The 15,923-nt window shown below is 38.6% G+C and overlaps 1 protein-coding gene across 3 annotated transcripts in view; it reads left to right on the top strand.

The window, feature by feature from the left end:
* SLC16A9 (solute carrier family 16 member 9) overlaps positions 1 to 14,397 on the top strand; it is a 59,855-nt gene extending 45,458 nt beyond the window's left edge. For 2 of the 3 annotated variants that reach the window (XM_032137914.2, XM_058436265.1), the window contains 2 exons: positions 10,565 to 11,479; positions 12,195 to 14,366. In XM_032137914.2, the coding sequence (XP_031993805.1) occupies positions 10,565 to 11,479; positions 12,195 to 12,373 (1,094 nt within the window). In that variant the 3' untranslated portion in view covers positions 12,374 to 14,366. Of the gene's footprint in view, positions 1 to 10,564; positions 11,480 to 12,194 lie in introns of all 3 variants that reach the window. The other variant, XM_032137904.2, reaches the window with a different exon arrangement.
* The last annotated feature ends 1,526 nt before the right edge of the window (positions 14,398 to 15,923 follow it).

The raw sequence follows: 15,923 nt of genomic DNA, 5'->3' as shown, positions 1-15,923 counted from the left end.
CCTGGCCTATACATGTCACATTTTCTTTATCCAGTCTAACATTGATGGACATTTGGGTTGGTTCCAAGTCTTTGCTATTGTGAATAGTGCTGCAATAAACATACATGTGCATGTGTCTTTATAGTAGAATGATTTATAATCCTTGGGGTATATACCCAGTAATGGGATTGCTGGGTCAAATGGTATTTCTAGTTCTAGATCCTTGAGAATTGCCACACTGTCTTCCACAATGACTGAAGTGTAAAAGCATTCCTATTTCTCTACATCCTCTCTAGCATCTGTTGTTTCCTGACTTTTTAATGATTGCCATTCTAACTGGCATGAGATTGTATCTCATTGTGGTTTTGATTTGCATTTCTCTAATGACCAGTGATGATGAGTTTTTTTTCATATGTTTGTTGCTGGATAAATGTCTTCTTTTTTTTCTTTTCTTTTCTTTTTTTTTTTTTTTTTTTGAGATGGACTTTCGCTCTTTTGCCTAGGCTGGAGTGCAGTGGCACAATCTCGGCTCACTGCAACCTCCACCTTCCAGTTTCAAGTGATTCTCCTGCCTCAGCCTCCTGAGTAGCTGGGATTATGGGTGCCTGCCACCATGCCCGGCTAATTTTTGTATTTTTAGTAGAGACAGGGTTTCCCTACGTTGGCCATGGAGGTCTTGAACTCCTGACCTTGTGATCTGCCTGCCTCAGCCTCCTAAAATGTTGGGATTACAGGCGTGAGCCACTGTGCCTGGCCAGATGTCTTCTTTTGAAAATTGTCTGTTCATATCCTTTGCCACTTTTTGATGGGGTTATTTGTTTTTTTTCTTGTAAATTTGTTTATGTTCCTTGTAGATTCTGGATATTAGCCTTTTATCAGATGGATAGATTGCAAAAATTTTCTCCCATTCTGTAGGTTGCCTGTTCACTCTGATGATAGTTTCTTTTGCTGTGCAGAAGCTCTTTAGTTTAATTAGATCCCATTTGTCTATTCTGGCTTTTGTTGTCATTGCTTTTGGTGTTTTAGTCATGAAGTCTTTGCCCATGCCTATGTCCTGAATGGTATTGCCTAGGTTTTCTTCTAGGGTTTTTATGGTTTTAGGTCTTATATTTAAATCTTTAATCCATCTTGAGTTAATTTTTATATAAAGTGTAAGGAAGGGGTCCAGTTTCAGTTTTCTGCATATGGCTCGCCTGTTTTCCCAGGCTATTTATTCCTGGCTGTTCCTATTAAAGCAATAGGGAATCCTTTCTCCATTGCTTGTTTTTGTCAGATTTGTCAAAGATCAGATGATTGTATATGTGTGGTGTTATTTCTGAGGCCTCTGTTTTGGTACCAGTACCATGCTGTTTTTGTCACTGTAGCCTTGTAGTATAGTTTGAAGTCGGGTAGTGTAAAGCCTTCAGCTTTGTTCCTTTTGCTTAGAATTGTCTTGGCTATACGGGCTCTTTTTTGCTTCCATATGAAATTTAAAGTAGTTTTTTCCAATTCTGTGAAGAAAGTCAATGGTAGCTTGATGGGAATAGCATTGAATCGATAAATTACCTTGGGCAGTAAGGCCATTTTCATGATATTGATTCTTCCTATGCATCAGCATGGAAGGTTTTTTCATTTGTTTGTGTACTCTCTTATTTCCTTGAGCAGTGGTTCTTAGTTCTCCTTGAAGAGGTCCTTCACATCCCTTGTAAGTTGTATTTCTAGGTCTTTTATTCTCTATGTAGCATGTGAGTGGGAGTTCACTCATGATTTGGCTCTCTATTATTGATGTATAGGAATGCTTGTGATTTTTGCCATTGATTTTGTGTCCTGAGACTTTGCTGAAGTTGCTTATCAGCTTAAGGAGATTTGGGGCTGAGACAATGGGGTTTTCTAAATATACAATCATGTCACCTGCAAACAGAGATAGTTTGATTTCCTCCCTCTCTTCCTATTTGAATACACTTTATTTCTGTCTCTTGCCTGATTGACCTGGCAAGAACTTCCAATACTATGATGAATAGGAGTGGTGAGAGAGGGTATCCTTGTCTTGTGTTGGTTTTCAAAGGGAATGCTTCCAGCTTTTGCCCATTCAGTATAATATTGGCTGTCGGTTTGTCATAAATAGCTCTTATTATTTTGAGATATGTTCCATCAATACCTAGGTTATGGGTGTTGAATTTTACTGAAGGCCTTTTCTGCATCTACTGAGATAATCATTTGGTTTTTGTCATTGGTTCTGTTTATGTGATGGATTACGTTTATTGATTTGCGTATGTTGAACCAGCCTTGCATCCCAGGGATGAAGCCAACTTGATCGTGGCGGATAAGCTTTTTAATGTGCCGCTGGATTTGGTTTGCCAGTATTTTATTGAGGAAATTCGCATCAATGTTCATCAGGGATATTGGCCTGAAATTTTCTCTTTTTGTTGTGTCTCTGCCAGGTTTTGGTATCAGGATGATGCTGGCCTCATAAAATGAGTTAGGGAGGAGTCCCTGTTTTTCTATTGTTTGGAATAGTTTTAGAAGGAATGCTGCCAGCTCCTCTTTGTACCCTGTTAGAATTTGGCTGTGAATCCACCTGGTCGTGGGCATTTTTTTTTGGTTGGTAGGCTATTAATTACTGCCTCAATTTCAGAGCTTGTTATTGGTCTATTCAGAAATTCAACTTCTTCCTGGTTTAGTCTTGGGAGGGTGTATGTGTCCAGGAATTTATCCATTTATTCTAGATTTTCCAGTTTACTTGTGTAGAGGTGTTTATAGTATTCTCTGATGGGATTTGTATTTCTGTGTGATCAGTGGTGATCTCCCCTTTATCATTTTTTATTGTGTCTATTTGATTCTTCTCTCTTTTCTTATTTGTTAGTCTGGCTAGTGGTCTATCTATTTTGTTAATTTTTTCAAAAAACCAGCTCCTGGATTCATTGATTTTTTTGAGGGATTTTTCATGTCTCTATCTCCTTCAGTTGTGCTCTGATCTTAGTTATTTCTTGTCTTATGCTAGCTTTTGAATTTGTTTGCTCTTGCTTCTCCAGTTCTTTAAATTGAGATGTTAGGGTGTCAATTTTAGGTATTTCCCGCTTTCTCCTGTGGGCATTTCGTGCTATACATTTCCCCGTAAACATTGCTTTAGCTGTGTCCCAGAGATTCTGGTACATTTTGTCTTTGTTCTCTTTGGTTTCAAAGAACTTATTTATTTCTGCCTTAATTTTGTTATTTACTCAGTAGTCATTCAGAAGCAGTTTGTTCAGTTTCCATGTAGTTGTGCGGTTTTCAGTGAGTTTCTTAATTCTGAGTTCTAATTTGATTGCACTGTGGTCTGAGAGACTGTTATGATTTCTGTTCTTTTCCATTTGCTGAGGAGTGTTTTACTTCGAATTATGTGGTCTATTTCAGAATAAGTGCTGTGTGATGCTGAGAAGAATGTATATTCTGTTGATTTGGGGTGTAGAGTTCTGTTGATGTCAATTAGGTCTGCTTGGTCCAGAGCTGAGTTCAAGTCCTGAATATCCTTGTTAATTTTCTGTCTCATTGATCTGTCCAGTATTGACAGTGGGATGTTAAAACCTCCCACTATTATTGTGTGAGAGTCTAAGTCTCCTTATAAGTCTCTAAGAACTTGCTTTATGAATATGGGTGCACCTGTATTGGATGCATATATATTTAGGATTGTTAGCATTGATCCCTTTACCATTATATAATGCCCTTCTTTGTCTTTTTTGATCTTTGTTTCTTTAAAGTCTGTTTTATCAGAGACTAGGATTGCAACCCCTACTTTTTTTTTGCTTTCCATTTGCTTGGTAAATCTTCCTCCATCCCTTTATTTTGAGCCTATGTGTGTCTTTGCACATGAGATGGGTCTCCTGAATATAGTACACTGATGGATCTTGACTCTTTATCCAATTTGCCAGTCTGTGTCTTTTAATTAGGGCATCTAGCCCATTTACATTTAAGGTTAATATTGTTATGTGTGAATTTGATCCTGTCATTATGATGCTAGCTGGTTATTTTGCCCATTAGTTGATGCAGTTTCTTCATAGTGTCGATGGTCTTTACATTTTGGTATGTTTTTGCAGTGGCTGGTACTGGTCGTTTCTTTCTATATTTAGTACTTGCTTCAGGAGCTCTTGTAAGGCAGGACTGGTGGTGACAGAATCTCTCAGCATTTGCTTCTTTGTAAATAATTTTATTTCTCCTTCACTTATGAAGCTTAGTTTGGCTGGATATAAAATTCTGGGTGGAAAATTCTTTTCTTTAAGAATGTTGAATATTGGCCCCCACTCTCTTCTGGCTTCTAAGGTCTCTACAGAGAGATCCATTTTTAGTCTGATGGGCTTCCCTTTGTGGGTAACCCAACCTTTCTCTCTGGCTGCCCTTAACATTTTTTCCTTCATTTCAACCTTGGTGAATCTCATAATTATGTGTCTTAGGGTTGCCCTTCTCAAGGAGTATCTTTGTGTTGTTCTCTGTATTTCCTGAATTTGAATGTTGGCCTGTCTTGCTAGGATGGGGAAGTTCTCCTTGATAATATCCTGAAGTGTGTTTTCCAACTTGGTTCCATTCTCCCCATCACTTTCAAGTACACCAATCAAATGTAGATTAGGTCTTTTCACATAGTCCCATATTTCCTGGAGGCTTTGTTTCTTCCTTTTTATTCTTTTTTCTCTAATCTTGTCTTCATACTTTATTTCATTAAGTTGATCTTCAATCTCTGATATCCTTTCTTCCACTTGATCGATTTGGCTATTGATACTTGTGTATGCTTCACGATGTTCTCATGCTGTGTTTTTCAGCTTCATCTTCTTCTCTAAACTGGTTATTCTAGTTAGCAATTACTCTAACCTTTTTTTAAGCTCCTTAGCTTCCTTGCATTGGGTTAAAACATGCTCCTTTAGCTCGGAGGAGTTTGTTATTACCCACCTTCTATAGCCTACTTCTGTCAATTCATCAAACTCATTCTTCATCCAATTTTGTTCCTTTGCTGGCAAAGAGTTGTGATCCTTTGGAGGAAAAGAGGCATTCTGGTTTTTGGAATTTTCAGCTTTTTTGTGCTGATTTTTCCTCATCTTTGTGGATTTATTTACCTTTGGTCTTTCCCGTTGGTGACCTTTGGATGGAGTTTTTGCTTTTGTTGATGTTGATGCTATCACTTTCTGTTTGTTAGTATTCCTTCTAACAGGACCCTCTTCTGCAGTTCTGCTGGAGTTTGCTGGGGGTCTACTTCAGACCCTGTTTGTGTGGGTGTTCACCAGCAGAGGCTAGAGAACAGCAAAAATTGCTGCCTGCTCCTTCCTCTGGAAGCTTCATCCCAGTGGGGCACCTGCCAAATGTCAGCTGGAGCTCTCTTGTATGAGGTGTCTCTCTATCCCTGCTAGGAGATGTTTCCCAGTCAGGAGGCATGGGAGTCAGGGACCCACATGAGAAGGCAGTCTGTCCCTTACCAGAGCTCGAGCGCTGTGCTGGGAGATCTGCTGCCCTCTTTAGAGCTGGAAAGCAGAAATGTCTAAGTCTGCTGAAGCTGCGCCCACAGCTGCCCCTTCCCCCACATGCTCTGTCCCAGGGGGATGGGAGTTTTATCTATAATCCCTTGCCTGGGGCTGCTGCCTTTCTTTCAGAGATATCCTGCCCAGAGAGGAGGAATCTAGAAAGCGGGAGTGGCTTTCAAAAGTGTCTAAGATATCTAAATTGGGGGCATTCTATGTCCAACATAACCTATGAAAAGAAAGCCTATGGGCCCAGTAAATTGAGAGTCACATGCTGGTGAAGACATTGCTAAAAGAAAAAGAAAGTGCTTCTAGAAAGCACCTTATCCCTGAAAAAGATAGGAGAAAAGGAAGGAAAATGAACATCCCTAAGGCCACTGTCAGAAAGACAGATGCTGATCATGTCTCCACCTCCTTGTAGTGTGGAACTTACAATTTTTCTAAAGTACTGGTTTCTCAATACCTCTCAATGGCCTACGTGCGTATCCAAATGACAAGCTGTTTACTCTTGTTATTCCTTTAGTAATCAAGACATGATCACTGAGGGGGAAAATATAAAATATAATTTTTAAATATAAAAGCATTCTGGACATATAAAAGTGGTTTTTCAGTTTTCAGATGAATTTTTTAAAGTTATGTACAGTTCTTATCAAAATTTATGTGGCCAACATTTCCTGAGTTTTTTAGGACACACAGTTGCCAAGTTATCAAAAGGTGTAAATTTACATACGCTTCTTGCTGGTAGGTGTGTAACCCTGGAAGGTCAGGCTTTTAGATAGCCTGAAGAACATCAGTAGTTATTCTGGCAACAGGATCCACACTAATATTTTATTCCTGAGGCCAACCCAGTGGCAACAAAGTGATTCGTGGTTGAATTGAATCCAGCTGTATATTTCCCCAACATATTTTAAGAAGCACTGCCCGGTGAGAAGTGTGAACTGTGGTCTAGGTGGAGACAAGGCCAGAGTCAGAGGACATGGCTAAGGCAGTGATGGGAGAAGGGATGCAAAAACAGAAGATGGGGAATCCAGAGTAGTTGAAATGCAGTTTGCAGAACCTGTGAGGATCTTCCACAAGTGTGGGAAGGACTGTGAGAGTAGGCATGGCAGCTTCAAGGACAGTGGGTCTCACCTGTACTATGTTTTCTGTAGAGGCAGTATGACATCAAGTTAGAAGCACAACTCTGGATCCACACTGTCTAGTTTTGAATCCTCTTCTGTCACTCACTAGCTATCTGGTGTTAGACAAGCTACTTAACTGTTCTGTGCCTCCGTTTCAGAACTGCAAACTGGGGATAATAGTATGTTGATGAAAAGAGTCAAATTCTTTAAAATATTTGAATTTTTATGAGTAACAAATGGCCTGTGACACAGTCCCACGAGATTCTGTCTCAGGTGGTCAGGCTAAACTTGATTTTATACATTTTAGGGACACATAAGACATCAATCAATGTATGTAAGTTGTACATTGGCTTGGTCTGGAAAGGCAGGACAACTGGAAACAGGCTTCCAGGTTGTAGGTGGATTCAAGAATTTTTTAAGTGGCAGTAAATTGAAAGGGTTAAGTTACTGTCTAAACATCTAGAATCAATACAAGGGAATGTCTGGGTTAAGACAAGGGGTTGTGGAGACCAAGGTTCCCATTATGCAGATAGAATCCATAGAAGGGAGCATTTCTTATCAGACTTAAAGAGTCTGTTCTATCAGTCTTAAGGTGCCTGTTTCAATGTTAATACTGGTCAGCTGTGTCTGAATTCCAAAGAGGGGAGAGTATAATGAGGCATGTCCAGCCCCTATCCCCCTGACCTTATCATGGCCTGAACTAGTTTTTCAGGTTTACTTCGGAATACACTTGGCCAAGGGGAGGGTCCATCAGCTGGCTGGGTGGCTTAGAATTTTATTTTTGATTTACAAATAGTACCCATCACATTGGGTTATTGGACATATGAAAGGGATATATGTGTGAGGCACATGACAGGGGCTCTCAAGTGTCAGCAGCTATAATTCTGACCTAGGTTTCCCAGATGTCCAAATGTATTTGTGTTGAAGGTGTTGGGAATTGCATGCTGTGACAGATGATCTTGCTTTTCACTCAGGCTTGAGAGGAGGGCACAGGGGCCTGGTCCATAGCACACTAAATAAAAAATGAAGCAACTATGGACAGTCAAGATTTAAAGGAGTTTTCAGTTTCAACTCACAGGGAGCTAGGTGAAGGGAAATTAGGGAGAAGTATGAATCCACCTTCAGTCAAAGATATGATAGGCAAAACAAAAGTCACAGCAGAGTTCTTTAAAAATTAAAAAGAAACCCCACAACAAAACACTTGAAATATTGTGACCTAGTTGAAAGAAAGGAATGTGGGCATGAAATGAAGGTTTGGGGGAAGCGATCTTCCTCTATAGTGAACAGGGGTTGGTCCACAAATGCCCATGGGCCAAATCTGGCCTACTGATGGTTTGTGTATGATTAACAAGCTACAATTGGTTTTTACATTTTTAAATGATTGAAAAAATCAAAAGAAGAATATTCATAATATGTGAAAACTATGTGCAATTTACATTTCAGTGTGCATGAATAAAATTTTATTATAACACAACCATGTTCTTTTTTAATGGATTATCTCTGGCTGGTTTCATGCTTCAAGGGCAGAGTTGAGTATTTGCGACAGAGATTGTACACCCTCTATGCCTTAAATATTTACTCTCTGATCCTTTCCAGAAGTTATTGACCCCTGGTGTTAGTGAGTTAAAGTGTGGCTGTATTTCTCACTGCTTCATGTTCCCTGAACACCATTTAATATTTTCTCTCTTTGTAATAATGTATAACATGCATGGAAGCATAATTAGTGTTTTATTTCACTTAACCCTTTACAATGATTATTTTAAAATTAGGATGCTCTTTTTAAAGATTAAAAATTACAGTTTTAGCTATTGCGTGCAGGCTTAATTCCTAGGTAATGGGTTGATAGGTGCAGCAAACCACCATGGCTATATTTGCCTATGTAACAAACCTGCATGTCCTGCACATGTATCCTGGAACTTAAAATTCTAAAAAATCACAGTTTTGCAGTTTACAAAATTCCACCAGGAAACTCTAAATTACTCTTCAATACCCTGGGGGAAAAAAAATCCTGCATCTTTCTAAACCACACACATGTTCTTGTGGGGTGAAGGCTGAGGAAACTAGTCTCCACTGTGTAATTTGATTTTCCCCACTCTCTCCTATCTTATGTGTTCAATAAATATCTGTTGAATTGATTTTCATCATGTTGACAGATAAACTTGGTTGGCAAGAATAGGAAAGTTGTTTATTTATTTGTTCTATGTGAAAATGTAGAACTTTCAAAACACCAAGAGCATTTTTAAGTATCTAATGATGTGGCACTTTGTTAGAATCTGTACAAAGAAATAGGCAAAAATCACAAATTTATGGTTAATAGGTACTAATGCAGCCAGCAGTACATGAGGTCACCCAACTGTTTTTAATTCTGTCAGGGTGTTTTCTGTAGCATTTTTAAATTTTACAGTATATGCCACATTTAATGAGAGAAGGAAAGGATTACATTTGTCTACTGTTATTACTTCTCAGTAGTTAGCAAAGAGATACTCTCTTAGCAGTCCCAAAAGATACTATTTTAGCTGCCATTACATTAACATGAAACATTAATATTTGCATGCAAAGTTTTTTTTTCCTTTGGGAATGAAGGGGTTAATTTTAAAAATGTTAAGAAGGGACAACTGAGGTCCCAAAGAGAACATTTTCTTACAACTCTAAGGCAGAGCCATTTGGCTATTTGGAAGAATTGTTTTATAAGATGGGTTTTTATAGCAATCATATCCATGCAATCAGTGATGCCTCTGAGCTTGGTCCTATTGGCATCCTGATGAGTTTATAATGTAATTTAATACTGACCATTTTAAACATATGATCAACCTTTTCAGACTATTTTTTCCTGATTTTTCACATGACATTTCCCAATGACATTTACATTTTAAAATGCTCAGTTTATTAAAGATTGAAATCAGAACCAGATGAGAACAGTACCAATTGATTAGGCTACCATAACTTGGCAACCCTGTGTGTTTAGTGTGATCAGTGCTAAAAAGGTGAATTATTCACAGTGTTACAGAGATGTATAAACCAGCATACTTTGTAATTTAAATACCCTAAAATATTCTACTTTTCTCATAATTGTATTAATGCATGAAAAGGATGAATCACTAATTCCGGTGATTCAGCAATGGATTTGAACTATCAAGCCATTATAAATACCCTTAAACTGCAATATATTATTTTTAAAAAGTAAAATATGAAAATTTACTTTTCTGGAATAAATATGTAGCATGAAGCCTGGCACATAATAACTGCAAAGAAAGTAGTTTCATGATGATACTTGGTTTTGGGGGCTTTTTGTTTGTTTGTTTGCTTGTTTGAGATGGAGTCTCACACTGTCACCAGGCTGGAGTGCAGTGGCGCAGTCTTGGCTCACTGCAACCTCTACCTCCTGGGTTCAAGCAATTCTCCTGCCTCAGCCTCCCAAGTAGCTGGGACTACAGGTGTGTGGCACCATGCCCAGCTAATTTTTGTATTTTTAGTAGAAACAGGGTTTCACCATGTTGGCCAGGATGGTCTCAAACTCCTGACCTTGTGATCCACCCACCTCGGCCTCCCAAAGTGCTGGGATTACAGGCCTGAGCCACCACGCCCAGCCAATGATACTCGTTAAGAATATGGGCTATTGGGGTCAAACTGACTGAGTGTGAATCCTGTTTGTGTTCTTTACAGATTTTTGATCTATGGCAAATTTCTCAACCATTCCAGCCCTAGGTCACTTCATCTCTAGAATGGGAATAATAATAGGACCTACTCAATGGGATCAGTAAAAGCATTAAACATGATCGTGCAATGTAAAGTGCTTAACAGTGTCTGAGCTGCAAATTCTAATTCTTAAATGTTCTATCAGTATTGCTATATTATTGTTATTATTGTTATCTTCTATCTTCTATGATTTTAATATAAAGTTACATATAAATGCCAGTATAAAAAATAAATTGAATTGTGATACTACAAATTCTAATCCTGAGAGCCTCAGATTACGAGGTTGAACAGTTCCCATTCCCTTTTTAGGTTCAAGCGTTGGCCTTTTCATATATGCTGCTCTGCAGAGGATGCTGGTTGAGTTCTATGGACTGGATGGATGCTTGCTGATTGTGGGTGCTTTAGCTTTAAATATATTAGCCTGTGGCAGTCTGATGAGACCCCTCCAATCTTCTGATTGTCCTTTGCCTAAAAAAATAGCTCCAGAAGATCTACCAGATAAATACTCCATTTACAATGAAAAAGTAAAGAATCTGGAAGAAAACATAAACATTCTTGACAAGAGCTACAGTAGTGAGGAAAAATGCAGGATCACGTTAGCCAATGGTGACTGGAAACAAGAGATCCTACTTCATAAAAACCCCACAGTGACACACACAAAAGAGCCTGAAACGTACAAAAAGAAAGTTGCAGAACAGACATATTTTTGCAAACAGCTTGCCAAGAGGAAGTGGCAGTTATATAAAAACTACTGTGGAGAAACTGTGGCTCTTTTCAAAAACAAAGTATTTTCAGCCCTTTTCATTGCTATCTTACTCTTTGACATCGGAGGGTTTCCACCTTCATTACTTATGGAAGACGTAGCAAGAAGTTCAAACGTGAAAGAAGAAGAGTTTATTATGCCACTTATTTCCATTATAGGCATTATGACAGCAGTTGGTAAACTGCTTTTAGGGATACTGGCTGACTTCAAGTGGATTAATACCTTGTATCTCTATGTTGCTACCTTAATCATCATGGGCCTGGCCTTGTGTGCAATTCCATTTGCCAAAAGCTATGTCACATTGGCGTTGCTTTCTGGGATCCTCGGGTTTCTTACTGGTAATTGGTCCATCTTTCCATATGTGACCACGAAGACTGTGGGAATTGAAAAATTAGCCCATGCCTATGGGATATTAATGTTCTTTGCTGGACTTGGAAATAGCCTAGGACCACCCATCGTTGGTAAGATATTTATCTTAAAGTCATCCCATTTTACTGTTCTTCCTTGTCATATCTCCAGATATAGAAGTCCAGATTGTAATAGTAGCACAGATTTGTGCAAAATAAATCTGCATGGAACATCTCGTGGTAATGATTTATTCAAGACTGCTTTGATACAATTGAGAAAGCGAATATGCATGCTCTGGGATTTGTGTTCACTCTTTATTTGGGAGAAACTCAAAATGCCTGCTTTTTTTTTTTTTTGAAATGGAGTTTCGCACTGTCGCCCAGGCTGGAGTGCAGTGGCGTGATCTTGGCTCACCGCAAGCTCCGCCTTCCGGGTTCATGCCATTGCACCTGCCTCAGCCTCCTGAGTAGCTGGGACTAAAGGCACCTGCCACCACGCCCGGCTAATTTTTTTTTTTTTTTTTGGTAGAGACAGGGTTTCACTGGGTTAGCCAGGATGGTCTCCATCTCCTGACCTTGTGATCCACCTGCCTTGGACTCCCAAAGTGCTGGGATTACAGGTGTGAGCCACCGCACCTGGCCTCCCTGCTTATTCTTATCCAAATATTTGAGAGATTCTCTTCTTCTAACTCCCAGTAAACCACGTTGGAAGTAGTGGAGTAATATATATACTAATTATAACTATATATAAAACTGATATAATTAGGGTATGGGATGGATGTTCATACTATTTCCATGAAACTTACTTTTTTTCTTACTGTCTTTTCAGGTTGGTTTTATGACTGGACCCAGACCTATGAGATTGCATTTTATTTTAGTGGCTTCTGCGTCCTGCTGGGAGGTTTTATTCTGCTGCTGGCAGCCTTGCCCTCTTGGGATACATGCAACAAGCAACTCCCCAAGCCAGCTCCAACAACTTTCTTGTATAAAGTTGCCTCTAATGTTTAGAGGAATATTGGAAGACACTATTTTTGCTATTTTATACCATATAGCAATGATATTTTTTGATTCTCAAGCAAATTTTCTAGAGTCAAGACTATTTTCTCATAGCAAAATTTCACAATGGCTGACTCTGAATGAATTATTTTTTTTTTACATATCCTATTTTTTATGTAGTGTATGCATACCCCTATCTCATGTATTTTTTTTCTCTTTCTCCTCCCCACACCATCCATGGGACTATTCTGTTTTGCTGTTATTCACTAGTTCTTAACATTGTAAAAAGTTTGACCAGCCTCAGAAGGCTTTCTCTGTGTAAAGAAGTATAATTTCTCTGCCGACTCCATTTAATCCACTGCAAGGCACCTAGAGAGACCGCTCCTATTTTAAAAGTGATGCAAGTAGCATGATAAGATATGTGTGAAGCCCACTAGGAAATTAATCATTCTCTTCTCTATGTTTGACTTGCTAGTAAACAGAAGACTTCAAGCCAGCCAGGAAATTAAAGTGGTGACTAAAACAGCCTTAAGAATTGCAGTGGAGCAAATTGGTCATTTTTTTAAAAAAGATATTTTAACCTACAGTCACCAGTTTTCATTATTCTATTTACCTCACTGAAGTACTTGCATGTTGTTTGGTACCCACTGAGCATAAACTGTTCTGTTCCTAAGGTGTTTGCTGAGATGTGGGTGAACTCCAAATGGACAAGTAGTCACTGTAGACTTTCTTCATGGTTGACCACTCCAACCTTGCTCACTTTTGTTTCTTGGCCATCCACTCAGCTGATGTTTCCCAGGAAGTGCGAATTTCACCTGTTTCCAAATTGGAAACACATTTCTCAATCATTCCGTTCTGGCAAATGGGAAATATCCATTTGTTTTGGGCACAGTGGGGATGGGCTGCAAGTTCTTGCATATCCTCCCGGTGAAGCATTTATTTGCTACTATCAGATTTTACCACTATCAAATTTAATTCAAGGGCAGAACTAAAAGTGAGTGTGTGTGTGTGTGTGTGTGTGTGTGTGTGCTATGCATGCTCTAAGTCGCCATGGGATATGAGAATGGAAAAGGGCAATAAGAAATTAATACCCTTATTCAGTTGCATTTAACCTTAAGAAAAATATCCTTGGGATAAACTCCAATGTTTAATACATTGATTTTTTTTTTCTAAAGAAATGGGTTTTAAACTTTGTTATGCATCAGAATTCCCTATAGATCTCTTTGAAAATATAGGTGCCTGGGTATCACGCATAGAGCTTTTAATTCTGCTGGTGTAGGCTGCTGCCCAAGCATCTATAATTTTACTGAGCTCTTCAAGTGATTCTGATAACACAGCCTGGATTGAGAATTTTTACAAGATTGGCAATGGAAAAACATTTATTCTTTTAAATAATAATTTTTTTAAAACCCAAGAGGTCAGGGATTTTTATAAACAAATAGCCAAGTGTTCTTTAAATAAGAGGCACCCTTCCCATTGTGCCAAAATCATCTTTTCATTTATTTTGAAATATGTATGATTATTTTATACTTGTATGTTGCCTTTCTTCGAAGGCGCCTGAAGCACTTTATAAACACGAATCCTCACAACACCTCTGTGAGGTAGGTAAATAGTACCTTTCTATGTAGTAAACCTGGAGTATGGAGAATTTCATAACAGTTCATTCTACTTAATAATGCAATAATGGAGCTCCAAGATGTCTTGGACTTTTACACCACACTCAGACTTCTGGAAAGTTTTCTGTACCTCATTCTTTAGTCCCTGTCAAGGTTAGTAAATAAAATAAGTGACATAAAAAAAAAAAAAAAAACTAAACTACTTGTTGTGTTGAAAGTTCCTTTTTGCCAATGTTATGTTCAGGAAACCCAATAACTTGAAAAAGTTTGACTTTGATGTGACATCTTCATGTTCATCAATGCTGATAATCGTCCAAAGGCATCTTCACTATGTCTACTAAATAACATCCAATGTGGGCATTTTCTATTGTCTAGGGGATGAATTTTAAGGTACAATAAAATATTTTTCTTTGTTTTGCATCAGTTTGGTTGCTTTCTCTCCTCTTAGTCAGTTCTCCACCCAATTACAGTGACATGTCACTTGAATGTAAAACTATAAATTACCTGGCATAATTCAGACTCTGGAACATGGTTATTGGACAAAAGCATATTCAAAATACTTAGCTACTTTGACCATTGCCTTCCAAAAAGCTAGTATATCAGCTTTACCTCTTGTGGTAAAGAGTACTCTGCAGGTCTTAATTCTTAATAATAATTTATAGAATTCTTAATATGTTTCAAGCTTAAGTTGTTTAACCCTCATAATAACCTTGTGAGATGGAGATTATGACCCTCATTTTATAATCTAAAACATAATTGTCATAATACTATGGACAACATATTATAAAAATATAAGTAATTTCCAAAATCAAAATGCAAAATATTTCTCTCTGTAGAAATTAAAGTAAACCCTTTCATTTCTAACATGGTTCAGAAATTAGGCCTAGCCAGGAGGGTTGCTCTAAAGCCAATCCTTTGGTGAACAGAAAATTTTCTGTACGGTAATCAAGTCAGCAGGGAAGAAGGTTCAGCCACCGACCTTTAAAGGGCTCATGAGGAACAGTTCCCAAGAACCAGGAGTTCCAGCACTGGGAGGTCATGAGCAAACATATATGCCAGCCAACCAGTCCAGTGACCTTAGGTAGCCTTGGTGCTTAGCAGTTGGTATAGAATTATCCTAACTCAGGATGTTCCAGGACACAAAGGGGAGCTCCATTTTGAAACAAAGGACATCTCATTTTCTCTTTCACTTAGAAGGAATATTATATTGAACACATAAAATACATGATTTACATTAGCAGTGCCATGCACTTTCTCCTTCATTAGTGACAATCTTGGGCCGGGCGCAGTGGCTCATATCTGTAATCCCAGCACTTTGAGAGACCAAGGTGGGCGGATCACTTGAGGCCAGAAGTTGGAGACCAGCCCGGTCAACATGGTGAAACCCCATCTCAACTAAAAATACAAAAATTAGCCAGGTGTGGCAGCACATGCCTGTAATCCCAGCTACTCAGGTGACTGAGGCAGGAGAGTCACTTGAACCCAGGAGATGGAGGCTGCAGTGAGCCAAGATTGCGCCACTGCACTTCAGCCTTGGTGACAGAATGAGACCCCATCTCAAAAAGAAAAAAAATCTTGGGACCGTCTGCTATATAGTCAATTGTATATGAAGGATGTCAGTAAAATCCCTCTTTGAGTAAGGAGTTTAATCACAGTCAGTTAAAATGATCAGAGCTCTATGAATACATGGATAATACTTAGGACTGCAGTGTACATACTTGTTAAGGTTGTGATTCCACAACCAGATTGCCTATCTCAGTCCCTGTGGCCAGGTGACTGTGAGCGAATTATTTAGCCTCTCAGAGCCTTAGTTTCCTCATTTATAAAACATATCATAGGGCTATTGTGGGAATTAAATAAGATTCCCAATATATATACCTGATACGTAGTAGATGTCCAATAAAATATTAGCTATTATTTTTGTTGTCATTCTTAAATGTATTGCT

This window comes from Hylobates moloch, unplaced genomic scaffold (assembly GCF_009828535.3).
Source record: "Hylobates moloch isolate HMO894 unplaced genomic scaffold, HMol_V3 SCAFFOLD_3, whole genome shotgun sequence".
Taxonomy (NCBI): Eukaryota; Metazoa; Chordata; class Mammalia; order Primates; family Hylobatidae; genus Hylobates; species Hylobates moloch.
Note: the sequence above shows the minus strand (reverse complement) of the source record. Positions and strands in the feature narration are given on the sequence as shown.